General features: G+C 36.1%; 1 protein-coding gene across 2 annotated transcripts in view; it reads left to right on the top strand.

The window, feature by feature from the left end:
* Positions 1–26,497, top strand: part of RADX (RPA1 related single stranded DNA binding protein, X-linked) — an 88,743-nt gene extending 62,246 nt beyond the window's left edge. For both annotated transcript variants that reach the window (XM_025853677.2, XM_025853676.2), the window contains exons 12-14: positions 6,370–6,660; positions 17,087–17,254; positions 25,194–26,497. In XM_025853677.2, the coding sequence (XP_025709462.1) occupies positions 6,370–6,660; positions 17,087–17,254; positions 25,194–25,324 (590 nt within the window). In that variant the 3' untranslated portion in view covers positions 25,325–26,497. The remainder of the gene's footprint in view (positions 1–6,369; positions 6,661–17,086; positions 17,255–25,193) is intronic.

Below are 26,497 nucleotides of genomic sequence, written 5' to 3'. Positions count from 1 at the left end.
TGGCTTTTCCTTTCTGGCCTTAGGGTGTTTATGTCTTAACTGTAATCTGCCCCAGGTGTCTGTGGGTTGTTTGTCTACCTTCTAATGTTTTCCAGCAATGACCACTGCTATTCCAGCCTATTTGAGTTCAAGATTAGGTGAAACAGAGACAGGATTCTTGTATCAGTCCGTCAGAAAGCTTCCAGACAAGTTAGAACAGACCTACACAATAATTCGTGAATAACATCTGCTCTGCTCCCTCTAGAACCTTGGACCAGGCTCCCATACTAGAAATGCAGGTTGCCTTCTTCAAGAATGCTACCCTGCTGGGGAGAGGGTGGGACAAAGGCAAGTAAAAATTCCACAAAGTTTTCCTAATATTTTTAAGTGACCTTTTTCCTTTCTTTAAGATTTTGTTTATGTATTTGAGAGAGCTAAAACAATTTGGTGAAGGGACAGAGGGAGAGGGAAAAGCAGACTCCCTGCTGAGCAGAGAGCCTAATGGGAAGCTCGATCCCAGGATCCTGGGATCATGACCTGAGCTAAAGGCAGACACTTAACTGACTGAGCCACCCCAGCGCCCTGCAAGTGACCTTTTTCTTGATTTGGCATTCCCTTTGTTCCTGTAAACATTTGATTATTTTCTAGATTTCTGACAAAATCATTTCTGACATTTTCTGCATATTTTTTAATGTTTCTGTGGGGGAATGGAAGCTTTGAGCTGCCTACTCTGCCATTTTGCTCAACTTATAAAGTTTTATTGTTTCTTTATATTGTTAGTGGCTGCTGATAATAAATGCTTAGGTCCATTAATTCATAAGAGGCTGCAAAGTGGTCATAAGCTAATTCTATCATTCCTTCATTTAGTAGCTGAAATAGCTTTATAAGGAGAAACTTCTAATTTATTATTTGGTTACTAAAACATACTGTTCATTGAGGAAAGGCAGGATAGATACTTGATTCGTTCTCTTTATCAATTTTCAAAATAATGAGTTGGATACCTAGAATTTTCCAAAGATCTCCAATTAGTCTTTTGTTTGTTTTTGGTATTTTTAATAATGTTATAAACTCATGAATTTAAATATATTTGATGTGTTTCTTTCTGTCGCAATTACCATCCTCATCACTGGTCAAGCTATTTTATTTTTGACTAGTAGGAAACTCTGAAAATTTGCTCATGAATCCTTTTGATATGACTTTAATGGTTTGCAATAGCTTTTTAGTATCCGGCTTGACAAAGTATATCCATGTTCATTGTGAACATTTTCTGCCCCAGACATGGAATCAGCTATTTCTCCACAGAGCTCTGGTATTTAAGGACTACGGATTAGGCGTTATGGGTTTTGATTGATATTGGTTTAGTTATTATTTCTAGGTCTTTGCAGGGGACAGAACTAGAAAATGTACTCAGCTGACTGGTTGGTTGCTTAGTTAAGACAAAATATGTCTTGATTTCATTTTTATATTTTCAATTCAAATTCACAACTACAGAATTTTTACTTAGGAGATAAAGCTAGAAGAGGCTTTTTTCCACTGGAAGAATCTTGTGTCTGAAGACCCTGGAGATGATAGAATCAGAATATTACATAGTAATTTGTTTGCTTTCACTCACCACATATAAAAACAATTCCAGAATAATCACCTGAACATTTGCATCAACAATTTTACTATAAACAATTGAAGGTTTGTTTTGTTTGTTTTGCAATTATTTTGTCTTTGAAATATGCCAACTAGGGATACATGAATTATTATTCATTAAAGCCATTTGTGATATTCTCTCTGTATGGTTATACTATCAGATGGATAGATATTTAGGTTCATTTCTTTTATTTTGTTTTATTTTCTTTTATTTTGATGCTTAAGAATTGCTTTATTTATTTAAATAAACACTTAATTTTCTAAATTATTTTCATGGTTCAGTAGTCAAATATAGAAAAAGAATATATATTTAAAGAAGTTTAGCTTCTTTCTTTAGTTCCCTGCACCTGATTCCTTCTCACTCACTGTAGGTAACTTTTTAATTCATTTTATGATGTATTTTTCCAAAGTTTGTTTTATAATATAAGCAAATATGTAAGTATTTCAAAGAAAAAGAGTCATGCTCCCCTTTCTTATATAAATGTGGTTCTACTACTTTTGAGTAATTTGACAGTACCAAATATGTTATACCTTCTGACCTATGTGTTGGGTACACAAGGAGACATGCTCTAAGATATTTATTGGAGATATTGTAAATGATGGTACAATGAAGATAAGGATGTATGTATCTTTTCACATTAGTGTTTTTGTATTCTTTGGATAAATACCCAGAATTGGAACAGCTAAATCTATATGGTAAATCTACTCTTAATTTTATTAAAAACCTCCATTCTGTTTTCCTAGCAGCTGCACCAATTTACATTCCCACCAACAATGTGTTAGGGTTCCTTTCTCTCCACATATTCTCCAATAGTTATTTCTTGTCTTTTTGATAATAGCCATTCTAACAGGTGTGAGGTGATATTTTGTTGTGGTTTTGATTTGCATTTTCCTAGTAATTAGAGGTGTTGAACTTGTTTTCATGTGCCTACTGGCCATCTGTATGTCTTCTTTGGAAAAAATATCTATTCAGATCCTCTGCCCCTTTTTTAATCAGGTTTCTTTTTTTAAATTGTTAAGTTGTATGAGTTCTTTCTGTATTTTAGATATTAATTCCTTATCAGATATATGCAAATATCTCCTACCATTGAGTAGGTTGCCTTTTTGTTTTGATGATGGTTTCCTTTGCTGTGCAAAAACTTTTTAGTATGATGTGATCCCATTTGTTAATTTTTGCTTTTCTTTCCCTTGCCTTTGGAGTCAGATCCAGAAACACATCTCTAAGACTGATGTCTTAGTGCCTTAGGAGCTTACTGCCTATGTTTTATTCTAGGAATTTTATGGTTTCAGGTCTTACATTCTAATCTTTAATGCATTTTGAGTTAAGTTTTGTGTATGGTGTAAGTTAGCAGTCTAGTTTCATCTTTTGCATGTGACTATCCAGTTTTTTCAGCACCATTTATTGAACAACTGTCCTTTCTCCAATGTATACTCTTGAATCCTTTGTCATAAATTAATTGTCCGTATATATGTGGGTTTCTTTCTGGGCTCTCAGTTCTGTTCCATTGATCTGTGTGTCTGTTTTTATGCCAGTACCATACTGTTTTGATTACTATATAGCTTTGTAGTATAGTTTGAAATCTGCCAGTATGATACCTCCAGCTTTGTTATTCTTTCTAAAGATTGCCCTAGCTATTTAGGATCTTTAGTGGTTCCATACAAATTTATAGAATTACTTGTTCTAGTTCTGTGGAAAATGCCATTGGAATTTTGATGGGGATTGCGTAAAATCTGTAGATTGCTTTGGGTAGTATAGACATTTTAACAATACTGATTTTTCCAGTCCATGAAGACAGAATGTCTTTCAATTTGTTTGTGTCATCTTCAGTTTCTTTCATCAGTGTCTTATAGTACAGGTCTTTCACCACCTTGATTAAATTTATTTTTAGGTATTTTATTCTTTTGGTGCAATTGTAAATGAGATTGCTTTCTTAATTTCTCTTTCTGATAGTTGTTAGTGTATAGAAATACCACACATTTCTGTATATTGATTTTGTATCCTGCATCTTTACTGAATTTGTTTTTTGTTCTAACAGTTTTTTTTGTGGAGACTTTAATAATATGTATATTATGTCATCTGCAAATGGTGACAGTTTTACTTCTTCCTTTCCAATTTGGATGCCTTTTTTTCTTCTTGCCTATTGCTGTGGTTAAGCCTCCCAATACTCTATTGAAGAAAAGTGATGAGAGAGGGTATCCTGTCTTGTTCCTGATCTTAGAGAAAATGCTTTCAATTTTTCACTGTTGATTATGACAATAACAGTATTACTGAGATCATAAAACATTACAGGTAGCCTCTGACTTACACACTTTTTTTAAAAGTCTATTTTATACTTGCTACTGAGTGAAAAATACCCTGTTCTTTTCTAGCCTTGTAGATCTTATACCAAGGTGGAGTTAGTGGATGAAAGGGGGGAAGAGGCAAAGAAAATAGCTCCTCACCCTCCCAAATGCTTCCATACACCCCTGCCCATCATTTTTATCTATATAATAAAATGCTCAGAGTAGATTTTGTGAAGAAACAAAATTACCATGCCTACATACATACATTTATATTGTGTTTTTTTTTTACCTCACAACCTTAACGTGGTCTTCTAAAATTTTTCCCCACTAAAACATAAGTCTGTTCTCACCAGAAATTAGGGTAAAATGAATCATTAAAATAAGTTATAATTATAACATAATCATATATATGTATGTACATATATATATGCAAAAACATAATTTTACTAGGGAATTAACCTGTATCTTTGTTGTGCATTAGGCTTAAAAACATAATGTGTTTCATATGGTAATTTCAGTAGTATTCAAACTAAAAATAAAAGAATTCCAGTTCATAATTTTCCATCATATTTTTAGAAAAACCTGAACTCTGGATGTATTTTTGTCTCCTAATTATTGCCTTTGAAATCTTACTATTCACAGTGACTGACAGTATCTCTTGAATTCATATCCATTTGTAATAATTGTGAACATATAATCAGGGTAGGGTACTTACAGTCCCAAGTTACCAAAATAAAAAACAAAGCAGGATTTTTCAGAGGAATTTTTCAAATAAACATTTGTACCTTGCCAGTCCTTGATATCAACACTCAAACAAAGCATAGCAAATATTCTGACTTATTCCTGACAGGGTCGGCCATAGGATTTTTTTTCCTGTAAGGTAGATGTAATTATTTAATTTTTAAAAATTGGAATAGCTTATAACTTGTTATTTGCATGCTATATTTTAGAACAAATAAGTCAGAAATGTTCACTATAACTTGAGTCATTGTAATAGCTACTTATTGTTCTAATTACGTACTTTTATTAGTTTGGGGAAAGGAGAACGATTTTAGAAAATAAAAAAGATTAAATCATTCTACAGTTCTGTTTACTCCTATTAACTGAGTTTTTCTCTTGGCTTTGATTAATTCCATTCTTTTTTCATGTGCAATTACATTTTTTATCCTTTTTGTTATCAAGCATTATTATAGGAAGTTAAGTGTGTTCATCAACTGAATTTTGAATTAAACTCTTTTGTAATATTGCAGTGGTTTGAATTCTTGGAGAGTAAGAAATGTGTATTCAACTTCTTTATTTTCTGTTACAACTCAGTCTAATACTCTACCCCATAAGAAATTTTTAGTAAGTCTCTGGATAGGTTTAAAAAACTAAGAAAGTGGTGTGGGAATAGGGTATGTTTCAAAAGCAGAAGTGGTATATTAACCACATTGAAACTTTGCTATTGAAACCCCCTTCAGCCTTAGCAAGGTTTTTTATGCTAGGATAATAATAAGCACCAAGGCACAGGCCACCTGCAAGGAAGCAATTCAGCAACCTTGGTAAACTCTGAAACAGAGTTGCTGTCAGTTTGTCTCAGCTAGCAGAACTGACAACATGAGAGTCTTATTCCAAAATCTATTTTTTCTGATTCTGCCATGTGCCTTCAGTTCCCAGGGTGTATTATTCAATTAAAATATTATTTTACCAAATTCTTTAGCACAGTTACTGGAATATATATAATAAGTGCTCAATAATTATTTGCTGAAAGAATGAATGAATGAATGAATGAATGAATGTCATAATGTGTAGGGGAGAAATTGTATTCTGCTTTATAAACTAAATGTGTTAGATAAACTGTACATAAGTGATAAATTGACTTGATAGAAAAAAATCAAGAATTGAAGAGATCTTTCATCTGAGTTTAGTTCCCTCTTTGTTTTCCATGTTATTTAGATCTGAAAGGAGTATCATATATAATAAGTGGTTTTCTTGAAGGAGAGTTATATCCATGAAAAAGACTGTATTTTGTATCTGTTCAGGCTCCTTTTAGCAAAGATTAACAAATTTTATTAGAAGCTTAAATTCCACCAATAGTGAGTGGTGGTCCCGTCTATAAGAGTTAAGAATTTGACTTAACTTGAATTTGTCACTGAATATAAAAGAAATATATGTTTATTTAAGAGAGTTTATAAAATACAGAAAAAGTATAAGGAAGGTAATCACAAATTTTCATAATTCCAGCAACAGAGAAAAACAATATCCGTTTTTAATATTTTGGAGGAAAAGTTTATTTTGAAAATGAATTTAGTTCTCTCTTCACATTAATAAGAATTATCTTTTGGACATTCAATTTACATTTTATATGTGGTTGTTTGATTTTTAAAGTTAATTAAACTATTCCTCATTAATCTGTACTTTTTTGTACTGAATGACTTAATTTGGTTAGTTTGCAGGTCCATTGTATCTATCTCATTGTGTCTTTAACAGGTCGAGAAAGCGCAAGCACTAGTACTGCAGGAAAAGCCCGAAAAACTATAAGCGATAGGTGGGAAAGTCAGCTGTGGAGAGAGAAAAAGTTTGGCTTAATAGATCACCTGCATTACAGCCATGTTTATCCTGAAAGCATTCCACGAAAATTTATTTTCGAGCAGAGAAAGTTTCTTACTGAGCAGTTTAATTCTCAGCCTGCAAAGTACATACCACCAGAGGGAAGGCCCCCAAACCTTGATGACTTTAAGAGTGCCCGGAGCCTTGGACATTTTGAAGTAACCATCCTAGGTAAGTGAAGTGTTCTTTTCTTTGAATATCATTAATTTAATATATTTTCAATATAGATGATACTATTTTGCTTGAAAAAATTAAGCTCCCTCCCCCAAAAATAAAGTCCAAGGAGAGCTCCTGTTTAGCTCAAACCAGTGGAGGAATGGAGCACTAATTCTGGAATACATTAAGCTCTAATTGTGGGCTTTAAACATTGGCAAGTCCTAGGAAAGTATTTGGGCAGAGAAGAATGGGAACCAAGGGAACTTTCCTCACCCTTGACTACCTGACTACTTCTAAAACTGATTTTGTTTTTCTTTAGCCTCCACTTTCTTGCTCATGTTCTCTGCCTCTTTCTCAGTGTATCTGAACCACTGAAAGGTAAAATGTAGGTTAAAGAGAAAAAGGGTACTAATCGAGAGAAGCTCCTATGAACAGAGGTCTGTTTAGCCCCTATAAAAAATTAAATTCTCAACTAAACCAGGTTGCAACAGAAAGAAGCTAAAAAACTTCCCTGGTCTATAAGGAAAAATAAATGGATTTTCTCAGGTTGTTCAAAACTGAGAAGTACCCATAGAACTTACAGAAATTTAAAAGTCAATAAAAAAAAAGATGAGGTGTATACACACACACACACACACACACACACACACACACAAGCCAACATATTTTTTTTTAAGAGAACAAACTGACAGTGACCGGAGGGAAGATGGGTGAGGGGACAGGTGAACGAGGTGATGGGGATTAAGGAGTGTACTTGTTGTGATGAGCACTGGGTGACGTATTAAAGTGTTGAATCACTATATTGTACACCTGAAACTCATATTACGTTGTATGTTCACTAACTGGAATTTAAATAAAAACTTTTAAAAAGTCAACACATTTTTAAACTTATATTTAATTTTGTCTTTCTTTCCAATGAATGAAAAATGTACACAAAAAATTAATTCTAAAATAAAACCATAGCCAAAATAAGCTATTCTCAGAGTCAAGAAAAATGTTTATTTGTATTTGTATCTCAAAAGAAGGTCTTGTTACCTTAAAATAAAAGAATGAGGAAATGTCATTAGCAAATTAATTTAATGGCTGAAAGAAAGTGCAGTTCATAGATTTTTACATCTACAGTACTGGAATGAATTACCTTGACTTTTATCAGGATTCCTTTTTCATTTTTACTCTCTCACACTCCCTCTTCTCTGCCTCCTCACACACATACGTACATACGTGTGATTGTGTGTATGTGTACAATCTATGAAAAGTATGACTTTCCCCTGCCTCTGTTAGACATGTCAGACCTGTTTCAAATGCTTCTTTTTACTAGACTGTATTACTTGGTCTCTTTACATCACTTAAAAGCAAGAATCAAATGAAAAGGGCAAATGTGTCATTCTGTCCAATCAGCTCTAGTCCACATTACAATTATGCTGTTTTATATCCTACCTGTTTTCAAGGACTTAAGGTGGTTTACAGGAATAAAAACAGTGAAAAATAAGTCACAGGTGGATAAAACAAAACAGAACGTTTCAAAGGAAACAGAAAAAGTACGTATTACTAGGTACCTGCAAATAACTATATTACCATTTGGCAGTAATTTTTGGTCAACTTTCTGGCAGGAAAAAAGAGGGGATTTTTTTTTTTCCTGATGAGGTATTTAATTTTAAAGTTAAAAGAAGTTTGGATATCATCTAGTCCTACACCCTGGCTAGGTAGAACCCAGGCCATGATTAGAAATCATGTTTCCTGAGTCTGTAAACATATCTCCTATTACAGAGAAAGCAAACACTCATATATAGGAAGCCTATTTTTTTCCTCTATTAAAACTCAAGTCAGGAGGCACCTGGGTGGCTCAGTTGTTAAGCATCTGCCTTCGTCTCAGGTCATGATCCCAGGGTTCTGGGATCGAACCCCACATTGGGCTCTCTGCTCAGCGGGAAGCCTGCTTCTCCCTCTCCCACTCCCTCTGCTTGTGTTCCCTCTCTCCTATCTCTCTCTCTGTCAAATAAAAAAAAATCTTAAAAAAATCTCAAGTCAGATTTTACCATATGAAGTTATTGTTTAAATAGGATAGAATAACAGTAGGTTGATATTTTCAACTATAGTTTTTCTTTTTTAAAGATATGGAAATGCTCTTCAGATAATTGATTCTTCCATCAAACTTATAATATATAATCAATATAATAATTGGTCAAATCTTAGTAACACATTTCTGTAAAGGAGTGTATTTTAACCTAATTATCACAAAATGCAAGTACTTAGCTCTCTAATGGTTAACTTAATACATAAATGAAATCTAGAGAACTAAAATAAATGGTACTGATCCATTGATTCTTTTTTTATATTTCAAGTTTTTATTTAAATTTTAGTTAACGTATAGTATAATATTAGTTTCAGGAGTAGAACCCAGCAATTCATCACTTACATATAACACCTAGTGCTGATCCATTGATTCTTATAGAACCTTGATGGGAAGAGGTAGCCTATCAGAATCATCTGAGGGAGACCTTCCCACACTCCATAAGATTCTGGTACACTCCAGAGAAGCAGCCTATTCAATGTCCGTTACCTTCCTAAGGGAGACTTACTGCTGCACCAGAGCCAGTGACAAGAATGTGTCCTGCTTGTCAGGTATGCAGGAATAGAATTAAGATTGAGAAATACTACTCTCTTAATAGGACTTGAAGTACAGATATTCTCAGATTTGGGGGGGTTTAAAAAATTTTATTTATTTATTTGAGAGAGAGCACCAGAGAGAGAGAGCAAGCACGAGTGAGGGTCAGAGGGAGAAAGAGAGAAACAGGCAGGGAGCCCCGTGCGGGGCTCCATCCCAAGACCCTGGGATCATGACCTGAGCCAAAGGCAGACACTTAACCAACTGAGCCACCCAGGTGCCCCAGATATTCTCAAATTTTGGTTAAATAAGTGGTGAATATCAGATATGAAAGTAGTGAATTTATTACAGCTTTTCTGAAAGTATGAAACTAAGTTGTATTATGAGACCAAATGGCCAATCCTTTGTAAGCATGGCATGAGCAATGAACTCAAAAGAGATGATTACATCTCTTAATAATGTACTCTTTGTTAAAAGATATAACCCTAAAACCGAAAGATAACCTTATATGTATTCAATACATGGGGGTACACTTGTTCTGTAAAGGGCCAAGTAGTAAATGTTTGAGGCTTTGCAGGCCATACAGTATCTGTCCCAACTACTTAGTTATGCTGTTTTAGTGTGAAAGCAGTCATAGACAATATATAAATGAATGTGCATGGCTCTGTTTGGATAAAACTTTATTTATAGACGCTGATATTTGAATTGCTTATAAATAATTTTCACATATCACAGAATATTCGTTTGATTTTTTTCAACCATTTATGATATAAAAAAGCATTCTTAGCTCATGGGTTGTACAAAACCAGGTGCAAGCTAGATTTGAACCCCCAGGCCATAGTTTGCTGACCCCTGTTCTAGACCTCTATTTTTACATAAAACTAGCTAAACCAATCCAGGCAGATAAATCTGTATGATATTTAAATTTCTTCCAACATGAGGATTGTCCATCTACGTTGATACTATCTTCCAGTGATTGATTATCTCTCTGCAGTATCTTGCTGATCTCTGGAGGACACAGTAATTTTGAAGTGTGTTATTCTGGGAGCCAGAAAGGTTACTCACACCACAACTCTGTTACAATCATTAACTCTGATTGGTCTAGGGTGAGTCATTATTGAGAACATCGAATGGAATTATGAATCTTCCTTCCTACAATTCTAATGGCTCCCAACAACCTGTTGCAATATCAGAAACCTATTCCAGAAATGCTGGTTCTTGTATTAAAATCCTTGCTATGCCATCTCACTTGTCTCAGATAAACAAATATTTTTAGTAAGCACTAAAACCTCAGTCCATTGCTTATTATGAAATAACACACATTTCAAAAAGAAGATACTGGAATGAAGTAACAAACTAAATTTTCAGTGCCTTTAGGCCCAGTTACAAAATCTATTGGTCAATCTCTCCTAATTTTAAGAATTATTCCCCCTTTAAATATAAGAAAACAGTTTTCAAAGCCTAGATGGCATTAGTATATCAACGACTCTGCTAACACTGATTTAGTTACCCATGAAATGCTGTGAGTCAATCAAAGCTTAAGAGCCCTCTCTTCAATTTGCCCTTGACTCAGGTAATAACGATCATAATTCAGCCAGCCTTCTGTAAACCTCTGAAGCTCATCAGCTTTGTCTCTTGCAAGTCAAGAGAAACCCCCTCAATTTTTTATATGGTTTGTTCTTTTACTTTTTTGCAAAATACATTTGCATTTTAATAACATTAATTATAACATCAAAGCAATTTAATATGTTGTAGTTATATTGAAATAATAAAGATTTACTTACCTTGACTTTTTTCTTCTATTAAAGCAACCAAGGAGGCCAACATAACTCCTCCCCTCCTTGGTACTAGCCTGCGGGCTCAGGGCAAATTATTCTTACCCATAAAATATGCCTCCTTCTTTGTTGAAGCCTATTCGAACCATTAACTGAGTAGAACTGAGTTTTCTCACTGTTGGTTCCCTCACTGGCTACATCCTCAGGATATCTTTTCCCAATGAGATTTCCCCACTCTTGTATCTCAGTAGAGCAGTACACTGGATTATATGGGTTCCAGAGCTAGATTACTGTTGCCATACCTTAATTCTGTCCCTTATTTCATTGCATAATTAATTATAATTTAATCATGAAACCTGAAGCACCTACTATCAGATTTTGTCATCATAAGACACCCTTTTTCCCCATACTTTAACATCTTTGAAAATCGATATGCATCTTATAATTGAAGTCATGTCTTTGTTCACTTGGTAGCATTTTTCTTAGTGGCATCTTAGATTAAGTAAAATATGGTATGTTGCAAGCATTGTGCTAAGTGCCAGGATTATAAATTGCCTCCCCTCCAATGCACACATACACACACACACTTTCACACTTTTTATTGCAAAAGAAATTCAGTGATCACAAAGAATTGAGGAAGAAGATATATAAATTGCATATAACACACATTACAAAAGAATAATATGAGCTTACTTGTTTGATCTTATATTTTCCTAAAATTTTGAATATAGTCCAGATATATGATCACATTTACCTAGACAGTAAGGTGTAAGTTACTGAAGTAACACAGAAACAGGAAGTCACCATTAAAGTGCATATGTATGTACACTGTGGGAAGGATATTTGTGTTCATCTCCTTTGGTAATAGGAATACAGATGAATTCATATTTGAACACATAATGCACAAATGTCTTAAAGTCTAGTATTTGAAAATTATAGGTAAAAAATGCACAAACATACATTTGTTTGCTTGATTTAACAAGTATTTACTGAGCATCTAAGTGTGCCCAGCACTATTCTAGGTCCTGAGGTTATGAGGTTAAGTGAGTGAACACAACAAATAAAAGAGCTTGCTGATAAAAGAGATGGTGATAAATGCTAGAAAGGGGTTGGAGAGTAAGGTAGTAGGAAAGGATTACATTTTATCTTTTTTGGGGGGGAGGAGCAGAGGGAGAGGAAGAGAGAATCTTTTATTTTTGCATTTTTTAAATTTTATTATATTATGTTAATCACCATACATTACATCATTAGTTTTTGATGTACTGTTCCATGATTCATTGTTTGCGTATAACACCCAGTGCTCCATTCAACAGGTGCCCTCTTTAATACCCATCACCAGGCTAGCCCATCCCCCACCCCCCTCCCCTCTAGAACCCTCAGTTTGTTTCTCAGAGTCCATAGTCTCTCATGGTTCGTCTCCCCCTCCAATTTCCCCCCCTTCATTTTTCCCTTCTTACTATCTTCTTCTTTTTAACATATAATGTATTATTGGTTTCAGAGGTACAGGTCTGTGAGTCAACAGTCTTACACAATTCACAGCACTCACCATAGCACATACCCTACCCAATGTCTATCACCCAGCCACCCATCCCTCCCACCTCCCACCACTCTAGCAACACTCAGTTTGTTTCTTGAGATTAAGAATTCCTCATATCAGTGACATCATATGATACATGTCTTTCACTGATTGACTTATTTCGCTCAGCATAACACCCTCCAATTCCATCCATGTTGCAAATGGCAAGATTTCATTCCTTTTGATGGCTGCATAATATTCCGTTGTATGTATATAAAAGCACGTCTTCTTTATCCATTCATCTGTTGATGGACATCTTGGCTCTTTCCATAGTTTGGCTATTGTGGACATTGCTGCTATAAACATCGGGGTGCACATACCCCTTCGGATCCCTACATTTGTATCTTTGGGGTAAATACCCAGTAGGGCAATTGCTGGGTCATAGGGTAGCTCAATTTTCAACTTTTTGAGGAACCTCCATACTGTTTTCCAGAGTGGTTGCACCAGCTTGCATTCCCACCAACAGTGTAGGAGGGTTCCCCTTTCTCCGCATCCCTGCCAACATCTGTTGTTTCCTGACTTGTTAATTTTAGCCATTCTGACGGGTGTGAGGTGGTATCTCATTGAGGTTTTGATTTGGATTTCCCTGATGCCGAGTGATGTTGAGCACTTTTTCATGTGTCTGTTGGCCATTTGGATGTCTTCTTTGGAAAAATGTCTGCTCATGTCTTCTGCCCATTTCTTGATTGGATCATTTGTTCTTTGGGTGTTGAGTTTGATAAGTTCTTTATAGATTTTGGATACTAGCCCTTTATCAGATATGTCATTTGCAAATATCTTCTCCCATTCTGTCGGTTGTCTTTTGGTTTTGTTGACTGTTTCCTTTGCTCTGCAAAAGCTTTTTTATCTTGATGAAGTCCCAATAGTTCATTTTTGCCCTTGCTTCCCTTGCCTTTGGCAATGTTTCTAGGAAGAAGTTGCTGCAGCTGAGGCCGAAGAGGTTGCTGCCTGTGTTCTCCTCAAGGATTTTGATAGACTCCTGTCTCACACTGAGGTCTTTCAACCATTTGGAGTCTATTTTTGTGTGTGGTGTAAGGAAATGGTCCAGTTTCATTCTTCTGCATGTGGCTGTCCAATTTTCCCAACACCATTTGTTGAAGAGACTGTCTTTTTTCCATTGGACATTCTTTTCCTGCTTTGTCGAACATTAGTTGACCATAGAGTTGAGGGTCCATTTCTGGGCTCTGTATTTCTGTTCCACTGATCTATGTGTCTGTTTTTGTGCCAGTACCATACTGTCCTGATGATGACAGCTTTGTAATAGAGCTGGAAGTCCGGAATTGTGATGCCGCCAGCTTTGGTTTTCTTTTTCAACATTCCTCTGGCTATTTGGTGTCTTTTCTGGTTCCATACAAATTTTAAGATTATTTGTTCCATTTCTTTGAAAAAGGTGGATGGTATTTTGATAGGGATTGCATTAAATGTGTAGATTGCTCTAGGTAGCATTGACATCTTCACAGTATTTGTTCTTCCAATCTATGAGCATGGAACGTTTTTCCATTTCTTTGTGTCTTCCTCAGTTTGTTTCATGAGTATTTTATAGTTTTCTGAGTGCAGAGTCTTTGCCTCTTTGGTTAGATTTATTCCTAGGTATCTTATGGTTTTGGGTGCAATTGTAAATGGGATCGACTCCTTAATTTCTCTTTCTTCTGTCTTGTTGTTGGTGTATAGGAATGCCACTGACTTCTGTGCATTGATTTTATATCCTGCCACTTTACTGAATTCCTGTATGAGTTCTAGCAGTTTTGGGGTGGAGTCTTTTGGGGGTTTTCCACATAAAGTATCATCTGCAAAGAGTGAGAGTTTGACTTCTTCTTTGCCAATTTGTATGCCTTTTATTTCTTTTTGTTGTCTGATTGCTGTGGCTAGGACTTCCAGTACTATGTTGAACAGCAGTGGTGAGTGGACGTCCCTGCCGTGTTCCTGATCTTAGGGGAAAAACTGGAAGAGAGAGAATCTTAAGCAGGCTCCATGCCCAGGGTGGAGCCTGATGTGGGGCTCGATCTCCCAACCCTGAGATCATGACCTGAGCCAAAATCAAGAGTCTGATGCTTAACCACCGGAGTCACCCAGGCACTCTGGAAAGGATGACATTTTCATAGAGTGGTCAGGGTTAGGGTTAGGTCTCCCTGAAAAAATAACATTTCACCAGAATCCTGATGGGGGTGAAGGAACAATCTGGTTATCTGAGGAAAGAACATTCTAGGCACAGAAACAGCAAGTATGGAGGCTCTGAGGCCTGTTTACTTATACATTTGTACTCACAACTCTAGTTTTAACCAAGGAACTCACAACAAATTTCATGAGTAATGATGAAGCTAAACACACCATATTTTATAATTTAGAAAATAATTCAAAAAGAGTATCAATGACACACTGATAATCAAACTACCTTCCTGAGAATATCAGGATTTCCAACTTCTGATATTTTCTCAATTCTAAGGCATACTTTCTTTTGTTATATTTGCAAGTTGGAATGCATCTTACGGTCAATAGGTACACTTAATGCTGAATTTCCTTTTTATTAAAACTGTTATTAAGTTGATGGTATATCTTAGAGTTAAATTTGGTCTTAGAATCAAGGAAATAAGAGGGGCGTCTGGGTGGCTCAGTTGGTTAAGTGACTGCCTTCGGCTCAGGTCATGATCCTGGAGTCCCGGGATCGAGTCCCACGTCAGGCTCCCTGCTCAGCAGGGAGTCTGCTTCTCCCTCTGACCCTCTTCCCTTCTTCCCTCTTGTGCTCTCTATCTCTCATTCTCTCTCTCTCAAATAAATAAATAAATAAATAATCTTTAAAAAAAAAAAGAATCAAGGAAATAAGATACCAGCATGTGCACTTCCACATGAGTTTTGCAACATTGCTTAGAGTTACGGGGTAGTTATACTTCTTATACTGAATTGAAATCCTCAGTAAATTCTAGATACCCTGACCATTATAGTTTATGAATACCAAATTTTAGTTATCCTCAAAACCTTTAAGTAGCCATTAGTTGTATGTTAAATTAAAGCTGTGGAATTTTAGTGTCATTTGCCCATAAAAAGCAAAAATAATAGGGTGCCTGGGTGGCTCACATGGTTAAGTGTCTGCCTTTGGCTCAGGTCATGATCTCAGGGTCCTGGGATCGAGCCCTGCAACAGGGTCCTTGCTCTGTGGGGAGCCTGCTTCTCCCTCTCCCTCTGCCTGCCACTCCTCCTGCTTGTCCTCTTTCTGTCAAATAAATAAACAAAATCTTTAAAAAAAATGCACTTGTTTTTCTGGATCAGTTTACAGCTTAACAGGAAGGAATTTGTTTACCTATCATTGGCCTAAGCACAGTAGTTAAGAATTGCTGTAGCGATGAGTAGAGGAGATATTAAGATCATAGAATCTATAAAACTTGCTGGCTGAATATCAGAAGAACAAAAGGAAGGAGTTAAGGATAACCTCCAGGGTTCTGTTTTGTGTGACTGGGTAGAATTCATAGGGTTTTCAAGCTGTGCTCTGTGTGTTTACCCTTCATCCAGTCAAGATGGTCTCCTTACTCTGATCTATAATTTTGGCTACTCCCTGCCCCACCTGAAATACCTTCTCTCTGTTTATTTAAATGCTATTCATCCTTTTGTACCCAGCTCAAAGCCTTGCCTCTAAAAAGTCTTCTTTAAAAAAAAAAGATTTATTTATTTTAGTGAGAGAGCATGCAAAAGCAGGAGGAAGGGCAGAGGGAAAGAATCCTCAAGCCAACTCCCGGCTGAACACAGAGCCTAACGCAGGGCTCAATCCCAGAACTCAGAGATCATGACCTGAGCTGAAATCAAGAGTCAGACATCTGACTGACTGAGCCTCCCAGGCACCCCTACAAAGTCTTTTAGATCCACCCTGGTAGACAGTGACGCATACAAAGAGATGACCTTCACAGGCCAGGATTTACTTTGGTTGTTCCCCCATAGTCCCTTTTCTACTGCAACCTTTTATAGCCCTAATGGTGAGTAAATGAAGTTTGTATTGCATAATTAAGGACAGATGGGACCTTGTTTCTACCATCCCTGGCTTTGCTTGAGTCATACATCCTTAAGTGCAAATGGCAATAAGGGAACCAATAGTCATCTCTGAATTATTCTATTCTGTAATGGCCCCTGACATAATGACCAAGAAAAATATGCTACATGTCTTCATTTATGTGACCAAGCCATCCTCTGGATATTAAAATTTAAACCTTCTATCAGTAGGTAAAACATTTTGGTTTTTTTCGTTTTTTGGTTTTTGGCAAAACATTTTGGATTGTTATTTCCAGCAGTGGTGATAGACTGCACTAAAGTGTCTCCTCTTTCAAACATTTGCATGTATTCATAAAGTTTTGCACAGCAAAGGGTTTAGTCCCTAGCTTTGAAACCATGCATTTACATGTGTGAAGCTATTTGGCACATGTCAGGATCAAACCAGCAAACCTGGCCTCATTAGCCTCCTGTACTAACCCACTTTTAACAAAGTGTCGTTTTTCTATACAGGTCTGAACCATGAGATCGCAATTGATGTTGCATTCCTGCCCATGTATTGTCCAGAAGATCTCCGAACATCTCAAATCGACACATTACTAACCTGCATGAATTACAGCTGTGTGTATCCGCAGGATGGGCCTGGAAATGACACACTGGCAGGTCCAAGAGCACTCGCAGGTAAGACAATCTCAGTATTCCTTTCACTCAGAAGATAAAATTAATATTGTAAACACTTCTAATCTTAAGATGTGATTATATAAACAGTACTAGCCTTAACATTCAATATAATTTAAAGGGTTGTTTGGTAAATGTACCCCAAGACTTATAAATGAGAATATATTTTAAATAAAATTGGACAAATTTATGGTTTTTATTCCAGGCAGACATTAAGAATGTTCTCTTATAATGCATTTCTAAAAGTACATATTCATTAGATTTAAGTGGTATGCACATGGAGCAGTGCCAATTCGACTCTTCTCTCCTTTAACTCAGGCGAAATGATCTGTCCTTTCACTTTACAGTTGCCTGAAATTTTAAGACCTCCATAGTGTAGTACAGTATGGTTGTTTTCTCTTATAAATGTTTAGTTATTCAAGTGCTGTGCAATAAATTCCTTGAGGACTGCTAGGAGTTCATGTAATCCCAGTAGTGAAACCCTTCCACCAACTAATTGTTTAGGCTGCTACATAATTTACTGAACTCTATATTATTTCTATATTCCTGTAAAATTATGTATCCAGTTATAATTATCCACTTCCTGTTGTCATCTCTATTTCCCAAGCAGGTAGTAAAGTTTCTAGCAGTTCTCACTGAGCTTAAAAGGATATTACATTTAAAAGAGCTTTTAAGACAGCCTTTATTATCTTGGGATTTTGTGGTGGGTCTTTCTAAGATGATGAAACTCTTGAGTGTATATTGTTTTTAAACAAGTCTTATGAGGTGCGCCTGCTGATGAAGTAACTTTTGGCAGTAATGGTTACTGCAAACTGAACTTGAATGTCTGATTTTATGAGTCTTTTATTTTTTCCACAGTTCATTTTGGAGATGATATATTAGTTGACTTTGCAGTATTACTTCCTATATTGCAGCTCTTTAGACTTCCAGAAAGTCCAGATTTCTTAATTAGTGCCCTAATATATAGTTCAAATATTTGTGTATTCATTTTCTTACTGCACATAACATCTACTTCCATCACATTTCTTCTGCTATGTGTATATGTTATTATTGATATGAAATATCAAGGCAAAATTCTCAGTTGCTAATGCCAGTTGTTCTCCAGAAGTCACTAACATAGTCACCTGAAAAAACCTAGTATCATTCTGCCAAAGCAGTTAATATTTGAGACATGAAGGGCAAGAACCACTCGAAAAGTGATGTGGTAATCAAAAGCAAGGTGATTTGTTTCAAATAGAATATGTCCCAAACCGTTTGTTGAAGAGACTTTTTCCCATTGGATATTCATTCCTGCTTTGTTGAAGATCAGTTGACCATACAGTTGTAGGTTAATTTCTGGGTTTTCTATTCTGTTCCATTGATCTATGTGTCTATTTTGTGCCTGTACCATACTGTTTTGATAACTACAGCTTTATAATATAACTTGAAGTCCAGGATGTGATGCCTCCAGCTCTGCTTTTTCAAGATTGCCTCAGCTATTCTGGATCTTTTAAAGTTCCGTATAAATTTTAGGATTGTTTCATCTAGTTCTGTGAAAAATGCTGTTGGTATTTTGATAGGGATTGCATAAAATCTGTAGATTGCTTTGAGTAGTACAGACATTTTAACAATACTTGTTCTTCCAATCCATGAGAATGGAATTTCTTTATGCCATCTTCAATTTCTTTCATCAATGTTTTATGGTTTTCAGAGTACAGGTCTTTCACCTCTTTGGTGAGGCTTATTCCTAGGTATCTTATTATTTGGATTGCAGTTGTGATGGGGTTGTTTTCTTAATTTCTCTTTCTACTGTTTTCATTATTACTGTATAGAAATGCAACAGATTTTTGTATGTTGTTTTTGTATCCTGCAACTTTAGTGAATTTTTTATCAGTTCTATTTTTTTTTTTTTGGTGGAGTCTTTAGGATTTTCTATATATAGTATCATGTCATCTGTAAATACTGAATGTTTTACTTCTTCCTTACCGATTTGGATGTCTTTTATTTCTTTTTGTTGTCTGACTGCTGTGGCTAGGACTTCCAGTACTGTGTTGAATAAACGTGGTAAGAGTAGTCATCCTTATCATGTTCCTGACCTTAGGGGAAAAGCTCTCAGTTTTTTCCCATTTAGGATGGTGTTAGCTGTGGGTTTTTCATATATGGCGTTTGTTATGTTGAGGTATGTTCCCTCTAGAACTACTTTGCAGAGGGTTTTCATCATTCATGGTTGTTGTACTTTATTAAATGCTTTATCTGTGTCTATTGAAATGATCATATGGTTTTTAGCCTTTCTTTTATCGATGTGATTTATCACATTGATTGATTTGCAAATATTAAACCACCCTTGCAACTGGGAATAAATCTCACTTGATCGCCCACACACACAGTCTTAAAGTTAAGTACACATAAATGGAATTATAGTAAACATATAGTTCCATAACCACCTTTTTCCTCTTGACAATGTAACTTGAATAGTTTCCATGTTAGTATATAGAGAGCTACTTCATTCATTTTAATACCTACAAATATTTCACTGTGTGGATGTACCAAAATTTACTTAATCAGTCTCCTAGTGATGGGTGTTGAGATTGTTTTCAAATATTTTGGCTCTCAGCAAAGAGTACTGCAATAAGTATCTATCTGTCTATCTCTCTGTGTGTATACATAATCTTTGTGCACTTATACACATATCTGTAAGATGAATTCTTGGAAGAGAAGTCACTGACTCAAAGATGTAGACATTTAAAATTTTGGTAGTACTGTCACATTGTCATCCAAAAGATTTATACTGATTTACACTTTTACCAAAAGCAAGAATGCCACTTTACTCACACCCTTAGAAATGCTAGATATTGTTGTTCTTGTTAACTTTTTGGCAGACTGGTGGCAAAAAAAGTTATATCACTATTTTCATTTGCATTTCTTATTTATTTCTAAGCTTGAACATCTTCATAATGTTTGTTGGCCATTTATATTTCTTCCCTCTATGAAATTTTATATGCTAGTTTTATTTTTTCCATTTTTCTATAAGAATGTTCTTTTTCTTATTAATTTATAAATTTTATTTACATATTAAAGGAGTTAATCCCTTATTGTGTGTTGCAAATACTTTTATCCTGTTTGACTAAATTTGTTCAATGGGAGGCTTCTTTTGGTATTTTAAGTAATTTTATTTATATGTACTCAAATATATCAATCTTTTATTTTTGTGGCTACTGGTTTTATGCCATAGTCAGAAAGACATCACTTAGTCCAAGATTATTTCTTTTTAAATTCAGTATGGGTTTTTGGTACTTTTATAGTTTCATTTTTTTACTCATATCATTTTTATTATGACAAAATTTACATAAAATTTACCACTTTAACCATTTTTAACTGTACAATTCAGTGAAATTGAGTATACTCACAGTGTTGTGCAACCATCACTGCTATCCATTTTTAGAACTTTTTTATCATCCCAAACAGAAATTCTGATACCTTTAAATAGTAACTCCCCATTGCCCCCCTCTCCCCCGCTCTTGGTAACCTCTGTTTTACTTTCTGTCTCTATGAATTTGCCTGTTCCAGATAACTCATATAAGTGGAATCATACAGACTTTGCCCTTTGTGCCTGGCTTATGTCACTTGGTCATCCATGTTGTAATATACATCAGAATTTCATTCCTTTTTACAGCTGAAGAATATTTCATTGTATGTATATACCACATTTTGTGTATCCATTCATGTGTTGATGGACATTTGGGTTGTTTTTACCTCTTCGCTATTGTGAATAATTCTGCTATGAATATTGGTGTATGAGTATATCAAAGTCTTTGCTTTCAGTTCTTTTGGGAATATACCTAGGAGTGGAATTGCTGAGTCGTATGGTAATTTTGAATTTAACTTTTTGAACAACCACCAAACCATTGTCCACAGCAGCTGCACCATTTTACATTCCCACCAGCAATGCATGAGGATCGCAATTTCTCCACATTCTCACCAATACTTGTTATTTTCTGTTAGTTTTTTTTTTTAACAAACCACCCATCCTGAAATGGTATCTCATTTTGGTTCTGATTTGCATGTCCCTAATTATGAATGATGATGGGCATCTTTTCATGAGCTCATTGGCCAGTTGTATGTCTTCTTTGGAGAAATGTATATTCAAGTTCTTTGCCAATTTTGAACTGGATTATTTAGGGTTTTGTTGTTAATATGGCTTAATTTTCACCATTGAAAATTTTAATCCATTTGGAATTTATTTTGGTATGGAAAGTGAGAAATGGACCCAGCTTTATTTTTTTCCCAAGTGGTTAGTGGTATTTCCCAAATCATGTATTGACTAATGCTTACTGAGATGATGTCCTAATTAGTATCATCTTTATGAACTACAGATACACACACACACACACACCCCCTCCTCCTCTTTGAACACATTGAGTTAACATCTCCATTGATAAACACTTCAGAAGCATAACATGATACGGAAGAGTTTTAGCACATGTAAGAAAACAGTTTTATTATTCTCTAGGTAATCAGGGTTTTCCGTATTCCTTTTGCAGGCAGGAATACCGCACTGGGTTACAAGAGAGGTTAGATGGTGCCGCAGTTACAAAGCCACTTCAAAGTCTCAGTGACTTTTAACACAATGGATGTTTATTTCTTGCTCAAGTTAAACCTGATGCACTAGTTATTAGCTTTCTTCTCAGCGGTGATTCAGGAAGGCCGTCTGCTTCCATCTTGTTGCAGCTTCAGCAGAAACAAGTGGCTTCTAGGGCTGTGTAGGCAGAGCAAGGAAGAGATGAAGGAGATGTTCCTTTTAATTATGTTAGACTGGAAGTGACACATCATTTCTATGCACATTCTCATTTGCCAAAACTTACTTACACGATCCCAACCTAGCTACAAGAGATGCCCAACACTTTGGCTTCCCATGTGACCATGAGGAAACGGAGTGGAGAACTTCTACATAGCACTGCCTTTGTCACCCTCACTGCATGCATCTGTGATGTTTCTAAAAAAGTACAGTTTTTACACAGTTCTAACAATTTAAAGTGAAATGTAGAGAAGCTCATTTTATAGGTAAAAATCTGTAGTCCTTTTAAGAGAATCCCTATGTGATATAAATAACAACATGCTAATTTCATACTAAGTTTTCTTAAGTAGAAAATGATTGTTGCTGGGGCACCTGGGTAGCTCAGTTGTTAAGCATTTGCCTTTGGCTCGGGTCATGATCCCATCGTCCTGGGATCGAGCCCCGCATCGGGCTCCACACTCAGTGGGAAGCCTGCTTCTCCCTCTCCCACTCCCCCTGCTTGTGTTCCCTCTTTCACTGTGTCTCTCTCTCTGTCAAATAAATAAATAAAATCTTAAAAAGAAAAAGACAAGAAAATGATTGTTGCTAATACCTGAGTTCTTGCTCTGTGTCAGCCACTATTCTAAGTGCTCTACATCCTGAGTATTTAATCTTCACAACATTCTCTGATGTAGTACTAGATGAGCAGTTTGAGAGGTCTTCATTTGCTCAAAGCATTAACACAAGTAGGCAGAGTCTCTCACCCAAACAGTAGATTTACTTACACTTTATGTTGCAGGGACTCTGTAAGTGATTACTTGTAAAAGTCAATTTATGATAACAACTAGAATTATTAAGGTCTGGGTTGTTGCTGTTAGCATCAAAGCTAAAGATCTCGAAATCTTTCCAAAGCATCTAGGTTAAAGTCCATCCCATTCAAAGAAGAAGAAAGTTATATAGTTATTTTCTAGATTTGTTGTTATTATATTCATCATGCATTAGCGAGTTTGCACAGTTATAAACCGTTCAACAGATTATGTAACATGTCTAGCGGACGTGGCTTTAACTGTGAAGCTAACAAAGACTAAGCCTGAGAAGCCCTCACTTGCTTCGGTACTGTATATATAAAGGGGCTTCTAAATAGTATGCCCTTCAGGCCCCACAAAACCTAGATCCACCACTGGCTTTTAGGTACAGTTTTACAGAGATGTAGCCCTAGCATACAAAGGTTAAGAGCACATGCCTTGAGGCCAGACTGTGCAGATTAGAATCACCATGAGACTTTGCATAAATTTCTTAACCTCTAAATGTTTTCATTTTCTCATACATAAAATGAAGTCTTTGTCATGTGTAGCCACTGGTGTCTGTGATCCGTTAGCTCAGCGGTGGTCAGTTAGTGCTTTGGAAGAGTTTCTTTAAACACCGGGAGGACAGAAAGGGAAAACAAGGACAAAAATGATCTCCAGTTTTTGCCATTGGATCTGTGTTCAGTGTTTACCCAGGCTGTTTACAACCCTGTCTTAGCTTTCACTTCCTGCTCTGCAGAGCCTGCAGATGGTCAGCCAGAGGTGAACAATTGGAGTTTTTCTCAGGCCTTTTCTGAGTATGCATCCAGCACTGGGCATACATGTAACCTTCTTGATGCCCCAGTGTACACAGGAGCTTTTAAAAAGCCCTTATCCCTCCCACATGTGTCTTTTCCCAACCCGTTCCTCCTCAGGCTTTTTGATCTGTCTATTGCTTGTCCCGGCTTTATACTTTGCCCTAGCTGCTCTGGCTAGTGTTTTTGCCTTCATATGCTTTCAACAAAAGCCACTGGGGAAGCTACCCCAGTTGTGGGAATGCCCCCAATCAGGTGAAATGAAAGCAAGCTCTTGCATCTGCCCTTGAGGGAACTGCCTAATAGGTCCAAACTCACAATGTCTTCGAGAATAAGTTCTGCATCGCATCGTCTGGTACTAGCCACCTACAGCAGGAGTGCGAGCTGCCAGCTTCATGGCTGCTGCTGATACAGGGAGTAGATGGGCAATTTAAAATACCACAACATGGGGCACCTGGGTGGCTTAGTTGTTAAGCGTCTGCCTTCGGCTCAGGTCATGATCCCAGGGTCCTGGGATCCAGCCCCGCATCGGGCTCCCTGCTCCGTGGGAAGCCTGCTTCTCCCTCTCCCACTCTCCCTGCTTGTGTTCCCTCCCTCACTGTGTCTCCTTCTCTCTCTGTCAAATAAGTAAATAAAATCTTTAAAAAATAAAAAATAAAATACCATAGTGCAGGGCGCCTGGGTGGCTCAGTTGGTTAAGTGACTGCCTTCGGCTCAGGTCATGATCCTGGAGTCCCACATCGGGCTCCCTGCTCAGCAGGGAGTCTGCTTCTCCCTCTGACCCTCTTCCCTCTCGTGCTCTCTATCTCTTATTCTCTCTCTCTCAAATAAATAAAATCTTTAAAAAAAAAAATACCATAGCGCATTCTTACCACAGTGCAGCAGCTCTCTCTCTATTCATCTTTCCCCTGATTGTTTTAAGTTTTTGTATAGATTCCAGAGTTCTGCAGAAGTTGATCTGAGAGTTTTTGTCAGCCTGTAAGTTGCTTTAGTGGAGGGACACAGCCCTAAAACTGCCTACTCCGCCATATACAGTAGTGTCCCTCCCCGATCCATTTTTGATAAAGCTTCTTGAGAGTATCCAAAGCTAAGTGTTATAGTTAATAAAGCTGCTCCAAAGGAAATATACTTTGAAAAAAACTTCAATTACATATATGCATTTTGCTTTACGTCTTGTAAGTTTTGTAAAGAATTGATAAATAAATTTCAAAATAGAAAAAAAATTATTGTTGTACTCCCTTGAAGTGTAAACAATAAGTTGTTTACTTGGTACCATATAAATAACCTTGAAAATATATAGACTTACTCTACTCCACCAAAAAGATTCAAGAAGTAAAAATAACTAAATATGGCTTTGGAATACCAGCCCATATCTTGACATTGGTAGTAGCATCTGTGTGATATAGTCATTGTTATGTGCAGAAGTTACCATAATGTAACTTCGATGAACGTGTGATAAATTGGAGGGAAAAGGGAGATGAGAGACATTGTTAAGGCTATAAGAAAAAAAAACATCAGCTTATGTGATACTAAATCCAAGTAAATATTTAACTATTTTACAATACTTACCATCTGCTTTTTACTTTTAGGTGATATTATAAAGGCTGCGAGTAAACTGGATAGAGTGCATATCGTCGGTATCTTGGATATCTGTAATTTGGGTAACAATAAAGTAGAAGTCTACCTGCACAGAATTTATAGTCCAACTAATACTTCTTAAAAATTGGCAAGTGAAATGATTACAGGCTATAAGGAGGGCACTGCTTTAAAGATATTCTGTCATTTTGTTGGTAATTTCAGCAACTGTTTTTTGGCAAGAATATTACATAAGCTCTAAAGTTATTAAGTGGTTTTATGTTCACCTTGTGTTTGAAGCTAACACACTTCATTTTAAATTCGTTCCTGAAAAATTCATCGAAACAATTTTTGTGTATCAAGAAAATCTACCTTACTTCTATATATTTTCTTGACTTGTAATCATTTGTGTTCACTATTCTATTTGTGAAGTGCTTTTATTCTCAAGCCTCAGCCAAAGGCATCCTGACTTACAAGAGTAACTTCTCGTGAATATTTAACATCCTTCCACTTTTATTCACCTGTAGTGGGAAATTCTGAATTGCTAATTTGAAGATTAAATTCTCCTAAAATTTGGAGAGGTCCTGGAGGTGTCAACCTGCATTTTTCATGACTGTGGTGGTTACTGTCATTTTCAAAAAGCACACATGGAATTGTTATCGTCCAGTTGCCTTGGTCCTTAGTTTGGTCAGCTGTACAATGAGTGTATTAAATTGTCTTAAGACTTTCCACTCTTTATTGTGACTTCTTATCCTTTGACTTTCTAAATGTTTTGACCAGTGCGTGAACTTAAAAGCCAGAGAGGCTACAATAGGTCTCTATTTTTGCTGTATTCATTTGTAGTTTTGGTACATGTAATGTGAGTTTAAATAGTGAAATTTTATCTCATATTAACATTTTAAGTGTGCATATTGAAAATATAAAACAGTGACTAAGGGAATTTTATTCTGGTTATCTATTATACTTCATTTTAACTGTAAATCACCATTCCATATTTGCGAAGCCCTGTGGTTGACAGTTATGTGGTTAGTTAGATGACCAAAATGACCATCACATGAGTTAAAAAGTATTCAGTGTCAAGATCAATCTGAATCTAGTTAAGCAATTACCTTGTGGGTTTTATTCTAGCCCTATGGTTCTGTGACTTCATATACTATGTATTTTAAATGTTTTGGGCAGCTCATGAATCTAAAGACAGATGCTGTACTTTGTTCATAAAAGCATTCCACCTTCTGTTCCTTATAATTGTGTTTAAATGTTAATTAAAATAGTGAATCCTTCTTGCGTTAAAATTTTGAGTGTATTATTAAAGTAAAAA

This window comes from Callorhinus ursinus, unplaced genomic scaffold (genome assembly GCF_003265705.2).
Source record: "Callorhinus ursinus isolate GAN/ISIS: 27379988/994484 unplaced genomic scaffold, GSC_fseal_2.0 scaffold65, whole genome shotgun sequence".
Classification (NCBI taxonomy): Eukaryota; Metazoa; Chordata; class Mammalia; order Carnivora; family Otariidae; genus Callorhinus; species Callorhinus ursinus.
The sequence above is the reverse complement of the archived record's forward strand: the minus strand, read 5'-3'. Positions and strand labels throughout refer to the sequence as shown.